This window comes from Silurus aristotelis (genome assembly GCF_946808225.1).
Source record: "Silurus aristotelis genome assembly, chromosome: 8".
Taxonomy (NCBI): Eukaryota; Metazoa; Chordata; class Actinopteri; order Siluriformes; family Siluridae; genus Silurus; species Silurus aristotelis.
This window is the reverse complement of record NC_139581.1, coordinates 18,791,731-18,815,148: the sequence shown is the minus strand read 5'-3', so window position 1 is coordinate 18,815,148 and position 23,418 is coordinate 18,791,731. Positions and strand designations below refer to the sequence as shown.

The following is a 23,418-nucleotide window of genomic DNA, read 5'->3' as shown; positions in this document are numbered from 1 at the left end:
ATTTATTGGCGGAGATTTCGAAGGCCTTTTTAATAGGCTGCTGGAAAAAGGTGTCTGCCAAATACCAAAGACCGCTGTGAGAGGCTGAGAGTGAAACTCCACCGTTTGCACTGATATTCTTCAATTCGCATCTCCGTCACATTCATAACGCACCTTAAGAAGTCATCGAGTCCGTACATGCCAAATAAATGATAGTTTATTTATAATTACAGCCATCACATAGATACTAAACGTAGACATTCTTTAATAAAACTTGGACCTGTTTTCAGTCAAATTGGAAGCTGGAGGCCATGCGCTCTAGTGTCCGCACTCCCATTCATACGAGGGGCGTTCAAGTCAAACCTTTTAAAAAGCCAAACGATAAAATAAAAGAACAAATTTCAAGGAATGAAAACTACATTTTATTTTTTGACATACTATCTGCCCTCATGTATCCACTTACCCCAGTGTTTAACTAATGCCTGGAAAGATTTAGCGTAGAAAGATTTGGCAGCATGCCTGCACCATCCTGGGACAGCCTGGTGAATGATTGTGTTCACCGTTCGCGTAGAAGGATTTGTCTCTTGCAATTTCACGTCAGGTTACGTGTCGATTATCCAGAATAATGCGTTCCACTCACTGAATGTTCACAGGAGTGACAGCCGCTGGCTAGGAACGAGTACAACTGGGATCGTCGCTGACTGACGTTCGGCCATCTTTGAAACGTTCACACCATTCAGATGTGTTACTACTGAGTGTCTCATCGCCGTACCGCGCGATACGCCCTCGTTCACCACGTGCTGTTCCGATGCAAGCACTTACACTGTTGTCTGTCATCTTGATTGACGGTCTCTGGACAGTCCCACGACATGTGCACTGTCCATCAGTAATAGGACACACTAGCCACTTACTACTGCGTGTAGTACCGCCACGCTAGCATCCATTTTTATACCTGCGAAATGAAGTCCCGATTTGACTTGAACGCCCCTCGTAGTTTCGACTACATGCGCTTTACTGTCCTTAAACACGTTTACATCTAGTTTGCTGACGTTCATGTAACCAGCTCTTGGCCTTCAGTGCGAGTCGCTGTGTGTGTGTGTGTGTGTGTGTGTGTGTGTGTGTGTGTGTGTGTGTGTGACTGCAGCTTCATTGTTGAGCTGATGATTAGATATCGGATTCGATCTCTTTTCGTTCGCAAAATTGTACAACTGGTAACCCACACACCCCCAACATAAAGACTAACAATACATTTAAGGAAGTTCAATTCTATAGCAAAACCGCAGAGCATGTAACTGCGATCTTATTAAGGATGTAAAACCATATCGTGTTCCATAAGTCATTGTTTTTCATAGTTCTGTGAATGTTTTTGTGTTCTCTCGCTACGCTTCACTGCTCCAATTTTAAAACTGCTGTGCACATTTGTCACCCGTCCTCCACTGTAATGCAGATTAGTCTATTAGCATCAAGAGCACGTGATGGATTTGCAGTTGTGTAGTCATGCACTTAACTGCAAGGCAGTGATATATAAGCAGTTTCAGCTTATTTCTTTATTATTATTATTTTTATTATTATTTTTTACACTTTGCCATCTTCTTTCTGAATTTGCAAATGATCAGTTGTGTTTTGCATTGTGCATTTGTGCAAATGTTTTTGGGGTATAATCCTGTCATGCTTTTGTGCACCTCGGGTCTGTATAATAGGAGAACCTTTCACCCGGGGCTAAATTTAGACCACAATGTCGTAGCAGATTCTTGTGCACAGGGTGCATGTTAATCTCCCCCTCAAACCCTTCAAGGCATTTAGCCATCTCAGTTTGGCTATCATTTGATCTTATCTCTGATTCAATAGTCCTGTATGGACGAGGCCGCTACGGGATATGTAAAACGGCAGAGCAGAATATCAATGCAGGTTTTTTTTTTTTTTTTTTTTTTTGGAGTGTAGGCAGGGTCGAACATCAGGTCGTGCGGTGTAACTGACAACTCGTAACTGCTTTGTGCGATGAGATCGTGATCAAGTTTCCTTTAGTTCAAGCTTCTAGCGCATTCGCACAAACGCATGTGTTGTGGTAAAGGTATCTCTTTTGTACTCGTGCTGCATGTTTCTACGTCCTGTTATGCCGCACGATCTGTGAACTCCTGTTTGAGCTGAGCAAACTCATTCAGCGAAAAAAGACAAAGCAGCACACGATGAAGTCTCGAGATAAAGCGCCACTCGAGTTTCGAGTCGTTTCGCCGGATTACCACAGAAAACGTAAATAAGTTTGCACGCGGCGTTTATTTATTTATTTTTTACCTTTTTACACTTTTTAAAAAAATATATATATAAAATAGTTTTTGACATTCTCCATACGCCGTTTGAAATTTGGGACTCGTCTTTAATGAGAAATTGGATTACACTACAGTCTGCCTTGCGTTCTTTACTTTACTCTCTCTCTCTCTCTCTCTCTCTCTCTCTCTCTCTCTCTCTCTCTCTCTCTCTCTCTCTCTCTCTCTCTCTCTCTCTCCTCATTACCTAGGTGTAGTGTAAACCCTTTTCATTTAGAAGCAACGCAACTATTCCAGACTCCCAGATAACGACTTTTAAATGACTTCTTTAATTCTGATCTCTTATTTACTCTTTTAACAAGATCACATTAACCCACACGAGCGTGACGCGCTTACAAGAAGGAAACGGCTAAATGACCCCATTTTCACCAGCTTCCTCAGTGGAGTATAAACTCGCTCGGCCATTTTTACCCACACCGCTGCAGGCTAGCCATGTGGCTTTTAAGGATGGAAACACGCTTGATGAGCAGTATGCCTACCCTTCCCCATTCGCATCATGTTTATTTATGTTCTCGCAAGTACACTCAAGAAAAAAAAAAAAGAAAAGCACTACTGTGCACTTCCCTGTTTGCCCTCAAGACCTAATTAAAAAAGAAACACACACGCTTTGTTCTCTTTTTTTCCTTTCTGTTGTCTGTAAACACTTTTGAAAGAAAATTAAGGCTGTAAAATTGCATGGAAGTTCAAAATCAGAGGGAATAGACACTACTTTAAAAAGAAATTTCCCGTGTCATATAGTGGATATACGAAGCCTGCTTTATTCTGGTGTAAATGTGTGTGCAGTGAAGTGAGAGACCGCTGTCACTGCTGTTTCCTGACTGATCTGGTGTGAAGCAAGTTCCGGAGAGTTAAATATGTATAGAGATGACTGTGTATATAAAAAAAAAAAAAAGGAAACCCCAGAAACTCGTAATTGTCATTTGGCGCATCCTTTATGCGTTCAGAATATTGTATTTTTATGCTTGTCCAATCAACATAATCATAAATGTATGGATTCTGGATGTAGCGCGTATGACGTGTCTATTCGGCGTTCTGATTGTAACCACGCGTTACGTTATGAACATGGTGCTATAAATGGGCCAGTATATTGCAACAGCTATGCTTATTGGGAGGACTTTTGGTTACGACAATATCTTTACGACAAACCCATCACCAGTCATAACCTTTTCAACTCCAGCTCTCTTACCCTTGTTGCGCAAAAAGCTGAGGATGTTCTCCGAGCTTGAGCTCTTGCTGGATGAGTATGTTTCAGCTCAGACCTGCCCCCAGTGGACAGAACTCTTAAACCTCTAAATTACTTCTCGTCAACTCCATAATGGTCGATCTCTAATAATGACGTTTTTATGCTGCTTTGCCAGAGAATAAATCTGTGGTACAGCAAAGCCCTATATAATAACCACTGTTTATATTCTGTGGACTAGAAAGACATTCATTCTGGCGTTCCTGAACTCCTGAAGGTTACTTTTGCCAACAACCTTTTCTGTCGCATCAACCAGCTATTAAACTACATATCCAGTTAATATGTACTGCAAACTCTGTTCAGGAAACTATAATCAAGCAGCCCAAAGGGGGCAAGTTGGAACACTGTCACACCACTTACCATCCAAAATTCAGGCACTCATTCCTAACTAACAGACAAGGAGACAGCTTGGTCTTAAAAGCAACACTTCATATATATAAATATATATATGTGTGTGTATATATATATATATATATATATATATGTATATATATGTATATATGTGTGTATATGGATAGATGGATGATATGTCATGATATAGTAAAAGGTTCTCAGGCTTGGTAAGTGAGCAGGGTGAAGTGACTTTAGTTTTTTGGTTGTTGTGAAAGCGTGGTTGATGTAACACACAGTTCATTCTGTTTGGTGCTTTAGCCGATGTGATGTCAAGTCGAACGTTAAATATAGTCCAGATCAGTTCGGATTTTATGAATAAAATGTTTCACTACAGAAGATCAGAATCGGCCCTAGAAAGTACAGCTTACTAGATTCTATTATAGATGGCACATATAAAGCATACATTTAATTTAGTTATTGAAAATTTAGTTATGAAAATGTTTAGTTGTGTGTTTTTTTGCTTGGAAATCAACTGCTCTGATGTCCAAGTAACAGAATTCTCACGTTTATTATGGTGTTTGATGAATACTTTTTTATTTTTTTATGGTATAGGGAGAAGATTTATGCATTGATGCATTGCATTGAAGATTCCATGCCAGCTTCATTATGGATGTGTTTACTTTTTGATTACAAATAGGTCGATCAGGCTTTTTCACAAGAAAACTTTTTGGGAAATTTTTTTTTCCCCCACAAAAAATACTTAAATATTTAATATCTTACATTACGTCACAATGATCTCAAGATAGTCCTTTTTTTCTTTTTTATATTAATAGATAGATCTGTCTGTCTGTCTGTCTATCTATCTATCCTATCGTAGGCCCACAATGGACTGTGTATATCCACCAGGTTCTTCCCTTTTCTCGCAGGATGTACTTTCACCTTCACATTGCACGGAACAGAGAATGGCCCAATACTGGCACTTACTGAATGTCCAAAAGGAAGTGTTGCGTGTTTGGCAAATTATACACTCTTGCACAAGACTTAAAACGTGACCCCAAGTAGTCACCCCTCATTCGTTTCACTTCTGCTCAAGTTCCGCAGCGCGCCGAGCGAAAGGTGGGGATGCAGAAGGGCTCTTTTGATTGTCTGCCTTGGGCATTCGTTGACTTCTGTCTCCCCTCCGTTGTTGGCCTGGCTTTTTTAACATGGAAAACAGGAAACAGGAAGGGAGCAGCCAGCTGCAGGTTAAAGGTCAGGCCAAAAGAGGAGGAAGGCTTACAAAAGCACAGTATCTAGGGAAGTATCACAGTATCTTTGGCTCATATGCAGTGTCATGACGAGGAGAGGCCAAGAGCCTGAATAGAAAAATGGAGGGGGGCAACAGCTTGTGTGTTCATACTTAGTCATAAAAGCTAGTGTGTGGGTGGATAGTGGAGGATTTGTGTCTGTTTTTGGGGGGGCATACAGATATTTAGTTTGTTTGAACCAGCAGGAGCAGTGTAATCAATCCATGCAAATTTCCACACAATAGTGAGATCAGTTTCCAGATCAGATATTTGACAGTCAAAAAAAACAACTATAAATGGCAATACACAAGAGCACATCAAAACCGAACTCAGGTTTTCACCATATTTTAGTTGTGTATGCACTTCCCCAATTATGGCTTTGCAGTTTGCATGATTACTGCCACCCAGTTTCAGCCTCTATGTTCTATAGCACGCAACTGCAGTATGGGAGGGACGATCTGTGGGTTTAAAAAAAAAAAAAGAGGAGATTCACTGTGAAAAGTGCTGGCAGGAGTCCCAGAGGAAGAGAAGGGCCTTCATATAGCATTTAGGCCCTGCTACTCTAGCCATTAAAACAAACAAGCTCTACCAGAACCCCATGGGAGGAGGATCTAGTTCTGAAAGTTTTAAGGGCAGTTTGAAAGGATTTTTTTTAAGAGCAGTATATGTGCTTTTATACGAGATGTAAATCTTCATTTCAGTGCAAGCGCTCCAGCAAATAATGCTAAAAATGGAGATTTGCATCTCGTATAAAGCTACTGCTCTTAAAAAAAAAAAAAATGCTTTAAAGATGCACTCTATTTGCAACAAGAAACGTATTTGACAAAAATAAATGGAAGTGTCTCCATGTTGAGGTGCTTAAGTGTAATTGGTGTAAATGGTGCCACTCTAGAAGAACAAGGACATGCATTACATATCCTGTGATGCAAAAACCCCCACACTTGCGATATATATATATATTTGCAAATGTATTCAAAGGAAGAACTGAAAGACACAAGAATTCAGAACCTTTGCTATAAAAGTTTAAATGGAGCCCAGGTCCATCCCATTTCAACGAATGATTTGTGAGACACTTCTTTGCTTTACGTTGATTGGACATTTGATAATGCACACACCCGTCTATATAAAGTTGGCTGAAAACATACGAGAGCAAAAGCCAAGCCATGAGGTCACAGGAACTGGCTGCAGAGATCCCAGTCAGGATTGTGTTGAAGCACTGATCTGGGGAAGTCGACAGAATATCTACTAGTACATCTGATGGTTCACAAGATCCTATTAGCCTCTATAGTAAAACGGCAATCTTGAGAGAAGGGCTGACCAAGAAACTGTGTGAGTGTGTGTGTGCACGCATTTTCGGCTATTTAGACCATATACACCAACCAGGCATAATGTTATGACTTGTGAGTGAATAACACTTATTATCTCTTCCTCATGGCACCTGTTAGTGTGTAGGATCAATTGGGCAGCAAGTGAACATTTTGTCCTCAACGTTGACGTGTTCAAAGCAGGAAAAATGGGCAAGCGTAAGGATTTGAGGAAGTTTAAAAAGTGGCAAATTGTGATGTCTAGATGACTGGGTCAGAGCATCTCCAACACTGCAGCTCCTGTGGGATGTTTCTGGTCAAAAGTGGTCCAAGGATGGAACGGTGGTGAACAGGCGACAGGGTCGTGGGTTCACCGAGGCTCATTGATGCAGCGAAGTCTGGTCCGTGTGGTCCGATCTAACATACGCTCAAATTGCTGAAGGGGTTAATGCTGTTAATGCTCGACAAGTCAGGACTGTTTTGGCAGCACAAGGGGGACCAACACGATATCAGGCAGGTGGCCATAATGTTATGCCTGATTGGTGTGTCTTTTCACATCATGTCTAATCAATTGAATTTGCCACAGACCAAGTCCAGTCCAAGTGCAGAAACATCTCCTAGATTACCCTGAGCTGAATTCCAAGTTTCCTAGCTAAGGGTCTGAATTATTCATTCATTGTAATATTTAATTAATGTATATCTTTTTTTAATGACTTTTTGAAGTTGTCTAGCATTTGCTTTGCTAATATTGCTATTAACTTCTGACATCGCTGTTCATTTCATTGTGGCCGCATTGCTAATGTTTTAATCAGGCAGCATTTTGCGTGTTTCGCATCCTCATTTAGGAGTTGCTTGCGTTTGGCAATGCAGCACAGCTGTTCCCCATTGAGGGCAGCACATTGCCACCTTTTTTGCACCAAGCCCTGAAAAAACAGGGGCTCTTGCTCTTTTGCTATGTTATAGATGAATGAATTGGTAAACATTAGCATTGAGAGTCGAGACAGGCTATTTAGTTATTTATTTATTTATTTTAAATTAGGTGCTCTGACCTCAAATTCATAGTCGCCGCTAAAGGCAATGCGCTTTGCACTTTTGCTTTAGTTTTTTATTGGAAGGAAGATAAATCGGTTCAAATAAATGCCGAGAACAGCAGGCGAATTGTGTGTGTGTGTGTGTGTGTGTGTGTGTGTGTGTGTGTGTGTGAGAGAGAGAGAGAGAGAGAGAGAGAGAGAGAAGATGAATGACATCTGGAGAAGATAAAGAAATCTCCTAGGCCGCTGTTTTGCTATTGATCGCTATATAACATTGTTCTTAAAATGAGAGTATCTCTGTCTATTTAGCATCAGAGCTCAAGAGATTCTTGTATTTGTTGTGTTTTGATTTGTGCTCTCACCTGTGCTTGCTTGTGGTACAGAGTTTAGAGAGAGTGAGAAAGAGAGAGAGGCATCTGCGCTCTTGTCACACACTCACACACTGTCGTGCATGTCAATTCTCCAGACTGGAGCATTTGCACAATCCCCCACTGTGCTAGTCTGTAAATCATGACATCCCCCCAACCCTCCTCTCCCTGCTGGACTCTCTGCCTCACCTCGCCTCTCCTTTCCTCTCCTCTCCTCGCCTTGTGCCCAGGGCCAGTAGCATCATCCATAGCTTTCACATCTTTCCCTGCTCGCTCTGGAGCCGCTTCTTATTCTCTGCAACACAGAAAAGCTGCTAAATAGATATTTTCTGTCATTCATCTTTCAGTAAATCTTTGTTTGTAAATGAACCAACATTTTGCATGTGTGTGTGATTGTGTTTTGCGCATATGACTCTTGACATACTTTTTTTGTTTCCGTTTCTTTCAGGCGAAACCTGACCAAACTATCGTTAATCTTCAGTCACATGCTGGCTGAGCTCAAAGCCATCTTTCCCAACGGTTTATTCCAAGGGGATAATTTCAGGATCACGAAGGCAGATGCAGCAGAATTCTGGAGAAGATCGTTTGGAGACAAGTGAGTGCTCCTTTTTTTTTATTATTTTTTTTTTATTATTATTATTGCCGGAAGTTCATTTTATTGGGTGACACAAATCACGTTATTGTCTGGCTTGCTTTTAAAACTCCACATTTCTGTGTGTCTCCCTGATTTGCGCAGGACTATCGTACAGTGGAAGGTCTTCCGCCAAGCGTTGCACGAGTTTCACCCAATCAGCTCTGGTTTAGAGGCCATGGCCCTCAAGTCCACAATAGACCTCACCTGCAATGATTACATCTCCGTATTCGAGTTCGACATCTTTACCAGACTGTTTCAGGTGCGCTATTTCGGCTACACAACTTCTCCCCGACACAGACCGCCTTCTCCGATATTGTTTCTGGTATCAGAAGTTTAACAATGGCCATTGTTCGCTGTTCACACACATCTGCAGGTGTCTCAACATCTATGTGTTTTGTGGGTGGGGGGGTGGGGGAGTAAATACTGCTGCACCATTTCTAAAGACTGCAAACGGAGTGAATCATGTGATCAAGCTTTAGACAGATTATTAATCTTTAACAAAGATTAAAATGTCATCAGTGTGAAATTCTTCAAATCCAAGGAGAACTTTTGACCATTTGAGCCCGATATATAGTGATTATAAACACACAATTGCATGTACATTTCGTGCCATTTGCTTACTCAGCGATTAGTTTTACACCATGCTGAAATCCTAGGTTATGGTTTCACATCCTGACACTTAGATTACTCGCATTTCTGGTAAAACCTAAAAAGACTTTAGTATATCCAAATTTCAGCTCATTTTACTTATTCCAACGGGTAATTAAATAGGATCTTCACCTTCTTGGACTACATGGCCTAACCATGCCTTATTTCTCTCAGCTTTTACAATCTTGCATCCCTGTTTGGACCACTAATGTGGGTCACGTTAGTAACATCAGCGAGTAGACCTTTATTGTCAAAGCCCCCAAATTTGAGAATGCCATCCTCCCTTTGTGACAGTTTTTTGACTGCATGACCATCACACTATCGCACTGTTAAAAGAGTTAGACTTTTCTTTGTTATAACAGCCTCCAGTCTGTTTGGGTTTGGTTGTAGTGACTGTGTCCATTTAGACACAAAGGCTATGGTGAGGTCAGGCACTGATGTGGTTTCATTGAAAGAATATATTTTTCAGCACATATATTTTTTTTATATTTCTTCACATATCCCAGCAATGTTAGGGACCTGGGGGCCAAGGTGCAGGGTCAGCCATGTTTCAGCTCTCCCCTTGTTCAAGGGCCCCCAAGAGTGCCAGCTTGGCAATACCGGTGCTTGAACCCCGACCCTCCGATCAGTAACCCAGAGCCTTAATCACTGAGCCACCACATCCCCCATATTGGCTACTATCCCCCATATTGGCTACCATCCACTATATTTGACTACTATCCCCCATATTGGCTACTATCCCCCATATTGGCTACCATCCACTATATTTGACTACTATCCCCCATATTGGCTACCATCCATTATATTTGACTACTATCCCCCATATTGGCTAACATCCACTATATTTGACTACTATCCCCCATATTGGCTACCATCCACTATATTTGACTACTATCCCCCATATTGGCTACTATTCCCCATATTGGCTACCATCCACTATATTTGACTACTATCCCCCATATTTGGCTACCATCCCCCAAATTTGGCTACCATCCACTATATTGGGCTACTCACCCCCATATTTGGCTACTCACCCCCATATTTGGCTCCTATCCCCCATGTTTGGCTCCTATCCCCCATGTTTGGCTACCATCCACCATATTTGGCTACTATCCCCCATATTGGCTACCATCCCCTATATTTGGCAACCATCCCCCATATTGCCTAGCATTTCCCCGGCTACCATATTGGGGTTAAAGATTAGGGCTCTAGATAAAAAGTGCCGGTTCTTTTACTCTAGCTGTAGCTAATCAAACACCTTGACGTTATTATTTTTCTTCTGTTAATAATATCTTTTTGGGTCTATAATTCTGGCAGTTTCCTACTCTTATAGGAGCATTTAGAAGCCTGTGTTTCTGTGTAAGTAATCGACTTATTACACAGATTACGTTAGAGCAGGCATCACAGAGAGTGCACAGGGAGGCAGCCTATCATTACATATCATATCCACCCTTTAATTAAGCTGCTTTCCCCTCATCCCTGTGCATCAACGCTAATTCAGGAAGAAGGAGGGGATCGTTTGAAATCTTATTAAAACCTTAAACGCTGCCTCTGAATTTTAAATGTTTTGAAAAAAACGGTAGCAAGTATATTCAGTGACCTGAATCATCATCTACTCTGGAATTATTTACAGTATTATGTCAGTATTTCACATCATATGCTCTCAGTAGTATCACTGTGCCTGTGTTTTGATAGTCAGCATTCAAAATTGTTCCTGGGATCTGCACACTTTCTTTGGCCTTGCCATCAGCCAGAAATAGGCATGCTGTTTACAGAGAGCTTGTGTTTACTCTTTAATGAAGCTCTACATGGTAAGGCTATGTTTTTATTTTTTATATATTTTTTCCTGATTCTGAATGAACCTGTTTGATGGCAGGAAAAGTCCAAGTCTCTGGTACTTTCACGGCATGCTTATTCCTTCAAAAGTCTTTGAAATTTATATTCTGTTGCCGAAAATTCTTTGAATAAAATGTTTAATTTGAGGGGTGCAGTTGAGCATTGTGTAAAAGGGACTGCCCCCATTTCTGCTGATGTGGCGTAATTTCCCAGAACTTTCAAAATATGAATTGGTGATAACAAAATATTAAAAGAAATGTTTGACTTTGATGTTTATTAACACATTCATATATATTTTCCAATTTAATATATTCACAAAACATCTGTACATGAGTTGGTCTCCTTAAAGAAAACCAAGGCCCAAATAGTTGAAGCCAAATTGTATGATCCGTTCAGTCTTGTGGTCCATAGGTCCTCTTTAGCATTCAAAATGAATGCAAACATGAACAGTCATTTTCAAAAAAGGAACTACTGTATATATTTGTCTTTGACCATATTTAACATTCGCGGTTGCACACATCACTCAGCATGTTCAGAACTGAAGCATTTAGAATGCAAATGAGACAGATGGATGTTAAAAGATCTTTAAGGAAGGCAAGGCCAATGACTGATGAAACGAGAACCGGACATGTGAGCGTTCTGACCCCCCTCTCAGTAAGGAGGACGGTGATGGATTTATCATCATATAATGCAGCTGATTACATAGTTTTGTTTTGTCCTTACATCAAGTGTCACTTGGATATGGTGAAGCCAAATGTTCTATTAAAATGTATTAATTTGGCGCTATTTTGTTGTCCTAGCTGTCCATTGACTTTTATGCTTATATTTTAACCAAATCTCTGACAGGAGATTAAGAGCTGGCTGTAGCTGAATGAACAAGTTCATGACCCCAACATGATTATGAATCACTCTTCTGCAACTTAACAAGTGTCCCTCAACATGGTGTACATCACAGAAAAGGGCTGTTATTTTGTCCAGAGAGGATTTTCTGGATGTGATGCCAGAATGTTACTTTTTCTGTTAATATGCCCATTTGAATATTCATTAGTTTACCGATTGCATCATCACAGGTTCACAGAATCACAGGTTGACATCAGTTGTCGTTTTGCCTGGCCGTATGAAACTGAGAGTTGGTCAGTTTGGCTTCTTTATTTTTGTGTCTGACAATACTACCGCCGTGGTTTTGAACTCCGCAGTTTCAGTAGAGGTTGAAATAAAAAAAAAGCTCATTGTTTTAGCACACTCGTTGATTCGCCCAGGAACGATTCCATCTGCTCAGCTTCTCACCTATGCTCTCATATCCATTAAATTCATTCGCATTCATTCTCTTCCAATTAGACGTCCCGCTGTTCCGGTCTGTATTTGTTAACGCGGACCCAAGGGTTTTTTATCAGACTAACTGGCAGACCCGCTGCACCGAATGACTCATTCTCATTACCGGCTCGCACATTGTGCTCAGCGGTGATTCTAACCGCATGTGTGTTTGTGTGTATTCGTAGCCATGGTCATCTCTGCTGAGGAACTGGAACAGCCTTGCGGTGACTCACCCGGGATACATGGCTTTTCTCACCTACGACGAGGTCAAAGCTCGTCTGCAGAAGTTCATTCACAAGCCGGGCAGGTAGTACACCCACTACAATCCCTTCCACGTTTCCATATGGACAATACCCCAACAATAAACCTATTCTGTACAGTCATAACTCTCCAGCCTTTTTCATGCTTCTCTCCCACACAATAGGGCATCTACGCATTGTCCTTTTGAATAAGATAGCCACTATATATTCGCACACAGCCACGGTCCCGTCTAAAAACACCATTCATTACATGCAGGCGGGGTTAGATAATTCTTAGTAACAGTTTTCACACAAAATGGGAACACACAGAGACAATTCACGTTCGGTCAGAAGACCTCGTGCAACCAGCGGCTCACAGAACAGCTTGGTACAAGAGATCAATAGATGTATTGTAAGAGTCGCATGAAGTCACACCGATATGTTGCATATTCATTAGCGAGTACTGTATATGTCCTTGTAGGTTCATGCAGTCTCATATTCTGCTTTCATAAAAGGACCCGTAAGCAGCGTCTATAAAGATAACTGATAATTCTCGCCTGATGGAACGAGAACAAAGGAGGCAGACTTTACGTAGCTTCGATTCATCGTCCTATAGCGTTTTTCTTGCTGCGTAAATCACTAATCCAGCTTAAACAAAAAAGGGCGCACACACAGTGCTGTCAACGTCCTATTAAAGTACAAGGTTGCCGGAGTTTGCTACACTCTGAATCACCGCTCTCGCTCTTTGGTGCATAGTGCCTACTGGGAGAGGAAGTGGACATAAATAGGCTCGCATAGATCACACACAGGTGTTGATGCTCATTTGTTAGCGGCTCACTCGCTGCAAGTCTTGCCACCCTTCACATCTTGTTCCTGACCACGCCTCCGCTAAAACATTAGTACATTCAATGGCAAATGTTGCCTTTTTTGCATGTTTATCGTTGTGTAAAACGTTAACTTTAATTGGAACTATTTTTCTCTGCACTGTAGCTACATTTTTCGACTGAGCTGCACTCGTTTGGGCCAGTGGGCCATCGGTTACGTGACTGCAGACGGAAATATCCTGCAAACGATTCCCCACAATAAGCCTCTCTTCCAGGCTCTCATCGACGGCTTCCGGGAAGGATTGTAAGTGTGTTTATATCCGTCATAACCCACTTCTGTTGTGCTAGACTGGATGGCTTTCTACAAATAATACAGTATATGCATCATTGCTTTTCATTTTGTTTAGATGTATAAATTAGTTTCCTACACTGAAAGCAGTGTCGTGGTGAAGGCTGAGAATTTCGGATGATTCATTATTTATTAAATTTTTTTTACTGTTAGAGTAATGTTAATGGAACAGTCTCAGAGCCATTTTTTTGTTTTGTTTGTTTTTTATGAATTGTTGTTTTTTTTTATGAACTGCACATCTGTGTTTTAGTTATCTGTTTCCCGACGGCCGTACTCAGAACCCGGACCTCACAGGGCTGTGTGAGCCCTCACCGCAAGACCATATCAAAGTCACACAGGTTAGTCTCGCTGCCGCGCTCTTCACTAAAGTGCATTCTCCTTATTGGAAGTTTCAATGCTGTAACGCACTCCTTCCTTTTCTGCATTCAACAGGAGCAATATGAGCTCTACTGCGAAATGGGCTCGACGTTCCAGCTGTGCAAGATCTGCGCCGAGAACGACAAGGATGTGAAGATTGAACCTTGCGGCCACCTCATGTGCACATCTTGCCTCACTGCATGGCAGGTCAGAATGACCGCAGTAGCAACAACTTCCTGGTTAGTACCAGTTACCATGGTTCGATCAGTTTATTGATTGTCCGAGTCTTAAATTCTGTGCCACAGGAATCAGAAGGCCAGGGTTGCCCTTTCTGCCGCTGCGAAATCAAGGGCACCGAGCCCATTGTGGTTGACCCCTTCGACCCTAAAGACAACAGTGGAGGATCCTATGGGGGCTGCAGGGGTATGTTCGGGGCAGAGGGGGCGCCTTCACCAAGCTACGATGATGACGACGATGACCGACTGGAAGACCCCCACCTCATGATGAGCAAGCTGGCTTGTAGTAAAGTGAGTGTTTCTTAAAGACTTCGACTTTCAGCTCAGTAACAATGATTTGGAAGGAATTCCCATTCATTCTCAACTCGGCTCATTTTCACACACCTCGGATGCTGTAGCCTCTTGTCGGTGAGACAGATTACATCTGTGCTATCAGTTATATACTCAGTGCATCTGTTTTGCATGAAGAGGGTGGGAGAAAGAAATCATGGAAATTACATTTGGATAACTTTGCATGCATCTTCATTTCATGCAGCGGTTATTTTCCGGCCTTTTATTATAAAGAATACTTATTTCTCCCTGTACTATTGTACATATTTTCCTTCATTGTTTTTCACATCGCCTGTTCATTCTGACTTATCAAACAAGATGTGAAACATGGCCTTTGTCAGCATTTTTGTGTGCGCTACTCATACTTCAGTGGACCAAACCATTTGTGCAGCTTTAGTTTTAGTTCCGACAAAGTAATCTTTTGGAGCAGTCTGACAATTGATGGACCATCTCTGGTCAGAAAGTGCTTCAAAATCATCCCAGCTGTATTTTAAGCGTTATTTTTTATTTTTGTCGGTGATCACTTCATTGAAATCATTTAGGTTGCCATGCATTATCCAGTCATTAAACTTTTATTTTTTTTGTCAGTAATTTGATGAAATTGATGTTTTTTTGTAGTGCAGTATGTGGTGTCACATCCTGTATAAATCGATAATATGTTAATAATGGTTTATCTTTTTTGTGTTTTGCAGGTGGAGAGGCCTCCATCCCCGCTGTCAATGCCACCCCAATCGTCTTTGCCTCCAGTACCCCCACGCTTAGACCTCATTCCACACAGACCTCCTAACCCTCCAGGGGCCTCCAGTCCTGGAGCAACATCTAAGGTAAATTTAATGACACTGCCTTTTGAAAGCACAGTACTGGGTTTGGTAAACAGCAGGACCACGTATAATCACATGGCTAGAAGAAAGCCGAAAGATGTTGTTTCATGGTGTGTGACATCGCTAACCTTTCCTTCCTCTCCTCAGGCTTCCTCACACCACAAAGACAAGCCATTGCCTCTGCCTCCGGCTCTGCGAGACCTGCCACCTCCTCCTCCTCCCGAGCGGCCTCATTCTGCCGGAGCCGATATTAGAATCCTGAGACGTCCGCTGCCCTGCACGCCTGGGGAACCACCTCGTGATAAACCACCTCCCACTCCTAATCGCAGTATGGCTGACTGGAATATACGCCCAGTCCCCAAAGCACCCTCCCAGATGGCTGCTGTAGGAGGAGAGGGCCGCGGGTCACGCGAGCTCTCTAACCGACACTCCCTTCCGCTCGCCTTGCCCTCGGCTCTTGATGGTCAGCGGAACAACAACTCTTCCAGTCTCGAGCACCAGCTGGTGGGCATTTTTTTTGTTTGCTTAGTACCAAACAGTAGTGTTGAGTCAATAGTGGACTTATCAGCAGTCTAAACACTCCGTATTATAGTCGAGACGTGCTTCTTTTTTAAGCTTCGATGAAACCATAACCTGGAACTAAGGTAATTGGATAGCTTTTCCCCATGTTATCCCTACGCAGGCCATTCTTTCCTACGATTTCCGAATCACGGGTCACTGTTCTCGTGGCATCTCCTGATCTCATTTCAAGTTGTAGTACATCATTTATACCCTTACATTTCATGCCCTACATATATTAAAACTTATTTTTACCGATACAAATATGGTAAAAAAAAAAAAAAAAGTTATGCCTCGTGATAAAATTGCTTGTATCAGCTGCAAACTTTTTAAGCGATGCATCACATCTTTAACTTTTATGCCGATGTGAATCGGTGCATCTTACCATCCCTAATAGACAGACACTGTTTTTTGTTGTTAAATCATGCCATTGTTCTCTACTCTGCATTTGCATAATATATTTTTTAATAATTTCTAAAAATATCACGTGTACCATTTCTAACATGAGTTCGCATTCCTGCATTACTGCTGTAGGGTTTCGGCGCAACAGCCTCTATTGGAACTGAGTACGACAACCCGAAAGTGAAGCCCTCTGCATCAGCCAATGCCATTTACTCCCTTGCAGCCAGGTAAATGCTGTGTATATTTGTACGACTCTGCGTGTGACTTGCTCTGTATCACTTGCATGTTTAAATTCTTTTTATCTATTTATTTTTTTGCACGGTCAGGCCCCTTCCTGCAGTGAAGCAGCTTGTTGGGGAGGATGGTGATGAGAATAATGACGAGTCAGACTACATGACTCCCAGCTCTCTGCCTATGCTGGCCGCGATGACGCCTTCACTAGGGGAAGCAGTACCCAGGCCTCACCACCCCAACACTCTTAATTCCAGGTGCATTGGTTTAGAAGCATCAACAATTGCAGTGTGTGTATGTATATATGTATATGTACATGTGTGTCTGTGTATAATGTGTAATGAACCATCTCTTTGATTGTCCAGGGGCATTCTTGATGATTTAGACCCCGATGGCCCACAGATGTATGAAGCCATGTACAACATACAGGCCCAGGCCCTCAGTGCCACACTCTCTTATCAAGCGAGTGATTCAGGTATGCCTACACATTCACACAGCCTGTATCAATAATGCAATTGTATTTTTGAGTTAAGACTTATTTCACAAGACACATCAGGCGTTATTTCACAAGACACATCATCCTATATTATTCAATTCAAAAAATTTTATTTGCATAGCGCTTTTACCACTGGACATTGTCTCAAAGCAGTTTACACATATAATGCGGTAATAAAGAACGAATAAGAGTGTTCTTTATAAGTGTAAGTTTCTCACTAATGAGCGCGCCTGTGGCGAGAAAAAACTCCCCGAGATGGCACAATAAAAAAACCCTGAGCGGAATCAGACTCAAGACGGAACCCATCCTCATCTGGGTGGCACCGAATGTACGTTTATTACAGTTAAACGTTGTTGAAGTGTGCAGTGATAGTGATCAAATACAAACTTTAGTCCTGAGTCAGTGTAGCAGACTGTTGACATTAAGTACAATCCAAATCTATCCTCAAAGCTCCTGTGTTACTCTGTTATTTCATGGATTTCCAGGCCGTTGGTGCGAAACCATCCCCAGCTGCACAGAGTGGCCTCCAGTCGAAGAGCACCTTCAAGCAGAGGCAGGCGAGGATAAAAAATTATGAGAAAGTAGACAACCAACTAGTCACTGATCATTGAGGCATAAATTGGGGCACAGCCTAAATAGACAATGAGTGCTGGCAATACTGTTTAGTGAGAGTGAGGTTGAAGGAAAAGTGTGACCTGATGCAAGAAGTGACTCATAGTTATGTTTATAAAACACTACATTTAGGAAAAGGTAGAGAGAAAACCATTGTGATATCAGTAGTTTTGATATGAGTAATTTCATGAGTTTATTGACTTTCCAAATACTGCATTTTTTTTAAACGTCTACATTTCAATAAAAATGGTGTCTTTTAATAATGATATTTAAGACAAAATTCTCGGCCAATATCAACTTTACCCGTAACGAAATTGTTCAGATTTATAGTGTTAAGCAACAGGAAACAAAAGTCTGGGGTGAGGGGAACAGACCTTAAATCGAAGGATAAAGACCAGTCCACGTTTATACGTTTTTATTGAAAATGCCAATTTTTTCGCTCCATTTTGGCCTTCCATCCACACTGAGACGGCGCTTTCAGTCAACGAAAACATAGCGTTTTTTAAAAGCGCTCCCCAAAGCGAATAAATCTGAAACTGTCATTTGTGCGTCACTGTGTGGATTTTGAGAACAGAGGCTTTCGAAAAACAATGAGTCATTTTTAGTCATTGCGATGTTTCACAGAGCCAGAAAGTAAATAAACGGCAGGCGGAAATGACGCAGGTTCACGTATTGCTCTCGCGCAGCACAGAGACGGAAGCATTTTTAGATGTTTTAGTGTGGATAAGCAGCTTTGTGGGAGCAAAGCAAAAGTGTGCACGTGGATAGTTATTAAATATGTCTGTAGATATGTGGTTGCCTCGGTTCTCTACCGCTGTAATTTGTGCAGTGAGTCAGGATTGTAATCACTCTTATCCACCTCTGTATCCAGACTACTCCGAGTTACCTCCGCCTGTGAGCAGTAACGGGCCGCATGAGGCGGAGTGTGAGGAGGAGGAGGAGGAGGAGGAGAACGGCTATGACATTCCCAAACCGCCTCTGCCCATCGCTCGACGCACGCTCTCGGACGCGAGCAGCTCATCCACTGCTTTCAGCCGCCTGTCTATGGACAGCGAACCAGGAACCTCGCTCTGTAAGTACACGCTAATAAATCATTACAAGTTCATTGCATCATTTTGAAGAAGTTATTCAAACAAATATGATTTGTACCGCATGCAGTTCAGTTTGTTACTTTCCTTTAACACGCATGAGGGAATTGTGATCAATTCCACCCACAGCTGTTATTTTTGTATCTACCCGCTTGCAGTATGTTCGATATAAACTTTACTTTCCCAAAATATAAACCAATGTCATTTCACCCTGTGCTAACCTAGATAAAACACCATAAACACCAGCAACTGATTCTTTAAATCTTTTCCCACAAATGTTATTTTTGTTTGCAGGTCTTGCTTAATCCCATTTATAATGCACACCTGTAGTCCAAATAAAAATTGGAAACCTCTGACCTCAGTTGACGTTCCCAATATATTCTTTTAATAACTGCTTATTAGAAATCTGCAAATATTTAGCAACACACTCAGAATTAGGCAAGAAAAGTCTGGCTTCTGAAGCTCTTATGTCAGTGTCACCATACAGTATCATCGGCCAGTTTATTAATATTATTTATATAATTCATCCCTCTCAATGTTGCACAAAGTTTAGCTGATCTTCAGTGGTTATCTACCCAGATTTGCACCTCTTGAAAATAGCTTGCAAGTGAGCTGTGCTTGGTCCATCTTTAGTAGTGGTTTGTTTATGTTTCTACTTGATTTGTGTTCCGTGTCTGTTTTGATTTGCTTCATGGCTAAAGAATTTAAAGCTGTCCACACGTAGCTGCGGTTTTCTGGCATCTCACAGATAAAAAAAAAAAAAAAAGAAAGAAAAAAAAAAGCCAAGTAAAACGGCACTTTTTGGTCCTTTTTAATAGTCCCACGACAAGGTAAACAACATTAGGTAGGAGCAGGACTACTAAGGGGATGATGCATAGAGCACTAACAATTATGCTACTTGAGCATAATAATATTCGGAGAACAGCAGGAAGAAACTTTTCCTGATGCACACTAATCCACAGCTGCTTTTTTTTTTTTTTTTTTTTCCAGCAACACCCCGTTCACCTTCACATTCATGCATTCATTTATTTAAACAGTATTGTGACAACAGAGCAGCGCATAAGTCTGAATCACTACAATTCAGCTCAAAACCTTAGGAGAACATTCAATTTAAACATTATTCGATGTTTGATTTGACATCAAATCAGGGGGAGACGATTTGTGATCTTCAGGCCGCTGAACGTGCCATGATTGTTGGTGCAACACAAGCTGGTTTTGATAAACTGCTGATCTCCTGGGATCTTCACCCCAACAGAGTCAACATAGAATGGTGTGTAAAACAAAAACACCCAGTGAGCAGAAGTTATGTGGGTTGAAAAAAAAAAAAAAGAGGTCAGAGAGCCAGACTGGTTCAAGCTGACAGGAAGTCTACAGTAACTCGAACTCTTCACAACTGAGGCGAGCAGAAAAGCAATGCGGAATGCAGAACATATAAAACGTTATCATAATCTATAGGAGCAGGACACCACATCAAATTATATTCCTGTCAACTTTTAAATTCTTTTTCCCAAACATACATTATAGCATAGTGAATTCTTTCTTCTTTTCTTTCTTTGGTGAGATGTCAATTAAAAAAAGAACGAGGCCTTACTAGTATTATGTACAGCTAGTTTCCCTTTCAGAAGCGAGTACACAATTGTATGAAATGTCTTTAGATGTGGTAGAATTAAATCTTTCCTTCACCCAAACCAGTTTCAGGATGACAATGCCTCTGTGCACAAAGCCAGCTGAAGATATAGTTCACACGGGCTGGTGTGGAAGATCTTAAGTGGCCTGCTTTAGAGCTCTGACCTAAACCCTATTGAACACGTTTGGGATGAATTGGAATGCTGACTGCACCCTACATCAGTACCTGACTTGAATGAAACTGTTGTGGTTGAATGAGCACATCGTTTAGTCCCAAATCCGCTGTTCTAACCGCCTCCACTCTTCTGGGAAGATGTGGAGGCGGTTAGGACAGCGGATTTGGGACTAAATGTATAATGGGGGTTTTCAGAAATCACATGAATCTTATGATCAGGTGTGTGTTTGCTTGATTGTGGCCTCTCAGTGTTTTCAGCATATCAGTACTGTTATAAACTTCAGTCTGGCCCAGATGTCACAGTGATCCTCTTCTTAATTCCTACTCGCTACAATCATGTCTTGCAGCGTTCGATTCCGCAGAAGCTCCCGAGCGACCTCCAAAACCCCTGCCTCGTCGCATGAACTCGGACCGCAGGCCAAGCCCTGTCCCGCCCGCAGCCGCATGCAGCAACCCGCAGATCAGCAGCGAGATTGAGCTACTCATGAGCCAGGGCTACTCGCACCAGGACATCCAGAAAGCACTGATGATCGCGCAGAACAACATCGAGATGGCCAAGAACATCCTGCGCGAGTTCGTGTCCGTCCCCTCCACGGCACACATTCTCACATAGCAGCCCTTCCTGATCCAGAGCGAGTCCAGTCTCTCCCTCTTTTTTTTTACTCCAGGGCCGTCCTCCAACCAGCGATCAGCGTACATCCCTGGTGCGTGAGGTGCTGGCCATTTCCGCCTCCTGCATGCTGCCAGCCAGCAGGAGCATCGTTCTTTGAAGTCAGCCACATGGCATTGCACATCCACTGAGGCTTTTAGTCAAACTCAAGCAAGGACAAAAAAAAAAGTGTGTTTTATATAATAATTTAATTTATGAGTCCATATAGTTAATATATACACATTTAAGGATGGAGAGATTTCGGGCAGGTCCAGAGTGTGTGAGTGTGTGAGTGTGTGAGTGTGTGAGTGTGTGAGTGTGTGAGTGTGTGAGTGTGTGAGTGTGTGAGTGTGTGAGTGTGTGAGTGTGTGTGAGTGTTATGCTTGTGGATATGGGAGGGACCCCTCAGCACTGCTGTTCTGTCACATGTGGGAAAACTGCAGCTGAACATTTGCTAGTGTCAAAAATTGCTTTGTGTGTTGTTCTGGTACTTTGTGTGCGTGTGGTAAATGTGAGTGTCGGTCATTTTCTAAAGTGGCACGGCATGAGTGACTGCCTCAGTACTACGACCTATAGAGATCCGATCTACCATAGATTTTCCCCTGTGTGTGTGTGCGTGCGAGTGTGTAGAGCAGTACGGTCGTGTGATGTCGCTCGACGCCGCCAGTTGTCATTGGCTAAAACAGTCATCAGTCACCTGCATTGCCTCTGCTGGTGTGTAGCATTACTGTAACCGATACACGTGCATAGCGCAGAATCGAATCCCGCTACAACGCCACATGCCGGAAGAACGCAAAAACCGAGATGAAAAACCCGACACATTTGTCCGAGCCCTGAAGCAGACGAGGACTCCGAACCTTTGTGCGTTTGTGCATGCGTGTGTTTGTGTGATGGCGAATGACAAGCTTTTATACATGCGTGCTTTCTAGAGTGTTCTCTAACAGATAAGTGGAGTTTGGACACAAAGCAACACGCTTTGTTTGAAGGAAGTGTTCGCTTATACAGTTTCTGGGTAAAAAGATTAAAGTTGCTCCGATTTCCATGAGATTTGGTCTGAAACTGATCAGCTAAGTGAAATTATTATTGTTATTATTATTATTATTACTGTTGTTGTTTTTTTGTTTGTTTTTATAATTATTAATAATTCAGAAGTGCTTTACTGCTGCTACTCTTGTTAGTGCTAAACAATTAAGCCTTAAATGTATATTTGTGAATATTGTGTTTAACCTGTTTTAAAGTGACAGTATCTGTTCAGTTGATTTTGATTTATGTAGCATACTTGAAATTTTGAGCAGCCTGTGCTCCTCTGGCCAACAGGCTGCTTCTGTCGTCTCTCTCTCTCTCTCTCTCTCTCTCTCTCTCTCTCTCTCTCTCTCTCTCTCTCTCTCTCTCTCTCTCTCTCTCTCTCTCTCTCTCTCTCTCTCTCTCTCTCTCTCTCTCTCTCTCTCTCTCTCTCTCTCTCTCTCTCTCTCTCTCTCTCTCTCTCTCTCTTTTTCTCTCTCTCTCTCTCTCTCTCTCTCTCTCTCTCGGATCACTTTTGTTTTTCATGTATAGGGTGTTGCCTGAGACGTCAGACTCCTGTCAGTGCCGTCACTGGAGCATGTATGCAAATGAGTGAAAGTATGTGAACGAACACCTCGTTGTAGGAACGCTTGTGCTCGTGTCAGCGGTTTAGAGGTTTCACTCGTTGCGTTCTGAAATGGTTTTTGTGTTTGTCTTTTTTTTGTTTGTTTGTTTTTATCCTTCTCAGGAATACTGTACATCCACACAGACTCTTTATCAGTATTGAACGGGAAATGAAATGTGTCCGTAATTCTCGCATTCAGGGCAGAAGCACTGAACGACTACTTCGAAATCTTCGACTAATTCGACACGTCTATCAGTTTTGTCGGCTTTCCTCAGATCTGCTTGGAAATTGGACACGCTGTCGGACGCTTGTGTTCTACAGAGGCGAAATTCCCAGCGTATGAAGCTCTGGAGGAAATAAATTATCACCTCTACATGCTATTTCATTCTCCAATTATAGTTATATGTATATACCCAGCAACCCCACCCCCTGAGATATTGCACTGGCATAGCAGGTACTTCCACAATATGTAGCTTGTAGGTACAGCATAGTTCACCAGAA

General features: G+C 42.0%; 1 protein-coding gene across 3 annotated transcripts in view; it reads left to right on the top strand.

Annotated features, from left to right (window-relative positions):
* The window catches only part of cbl (Cbl proto-oncogene, E3 ubiquitin protein ligase), a 38,144-nt gene extending 15,809 nt beyond the window's left edge, over positions 1–22,335 (top strand). The window contains exons 3-18 of one of the 3 annotated variants that reach the window (XM_083549399.1): positions 8,314–8,460; positions 8,602–8,758; positions 12,483–12,604; positions 13,527–13,664; positions 13,960–14,047; positions 14,142–14,273; positions 14,372–14,593; positions 15,325–15,456; positions 15,601–15,957; positions 16,546–16,640; positions 16,740–16,901; positions 17,010–17,119; positions 18,624–18,824; positions 20,989–21,608; positions 21,666–21,795; positions 21,826–22,068. In XM_083549399.1, the coding sequence (XP_083405525.1) occupies positions 8,314–8,460; positions 8,602–8,758; positions 12,483–12,604; positions 13,527–13,664; positions 13,960–14,047; positions 14,142–14,273; positions 14,372–14,593; positions 15,325–15,456; positions 15,601–15,957; positions 16,546–16,640; positions 16,740–16,901; positions 17,010–17,119; positions 18,624–18,824; positions 20,989–21,254 (2,329 nt within the window). In that variant the 3' untranslated portion in view covers positions 21,255–21,608; positions 21,666–21,795; positions 21,826–22,068. Of the gene's footprint in view, positions 1–8,313; positions 8,461–8,601; positions 8,759–12,482; positions 12,605–13,526; positions 13,665–13,959; positions 14,048–14,141; positions 14,274–14,371; positions 14,594–15,324; positions 15,457–15,600; positions 15,958–16,545; positions 16,641–16,739; positions 16,902–17,009; positions 17,120–18,623; positions 18,825–20,988; positions 21,609–21,665 lie in introns of all 3 variants that reach the window. The other 2 variants (XM_083549397.1, XM_083549398.1) reach the window with 2 other exon arrangements.
* The last annotated feature ends 1,083 nt before the right edge of the window (positions 22,336–23,418 follow it).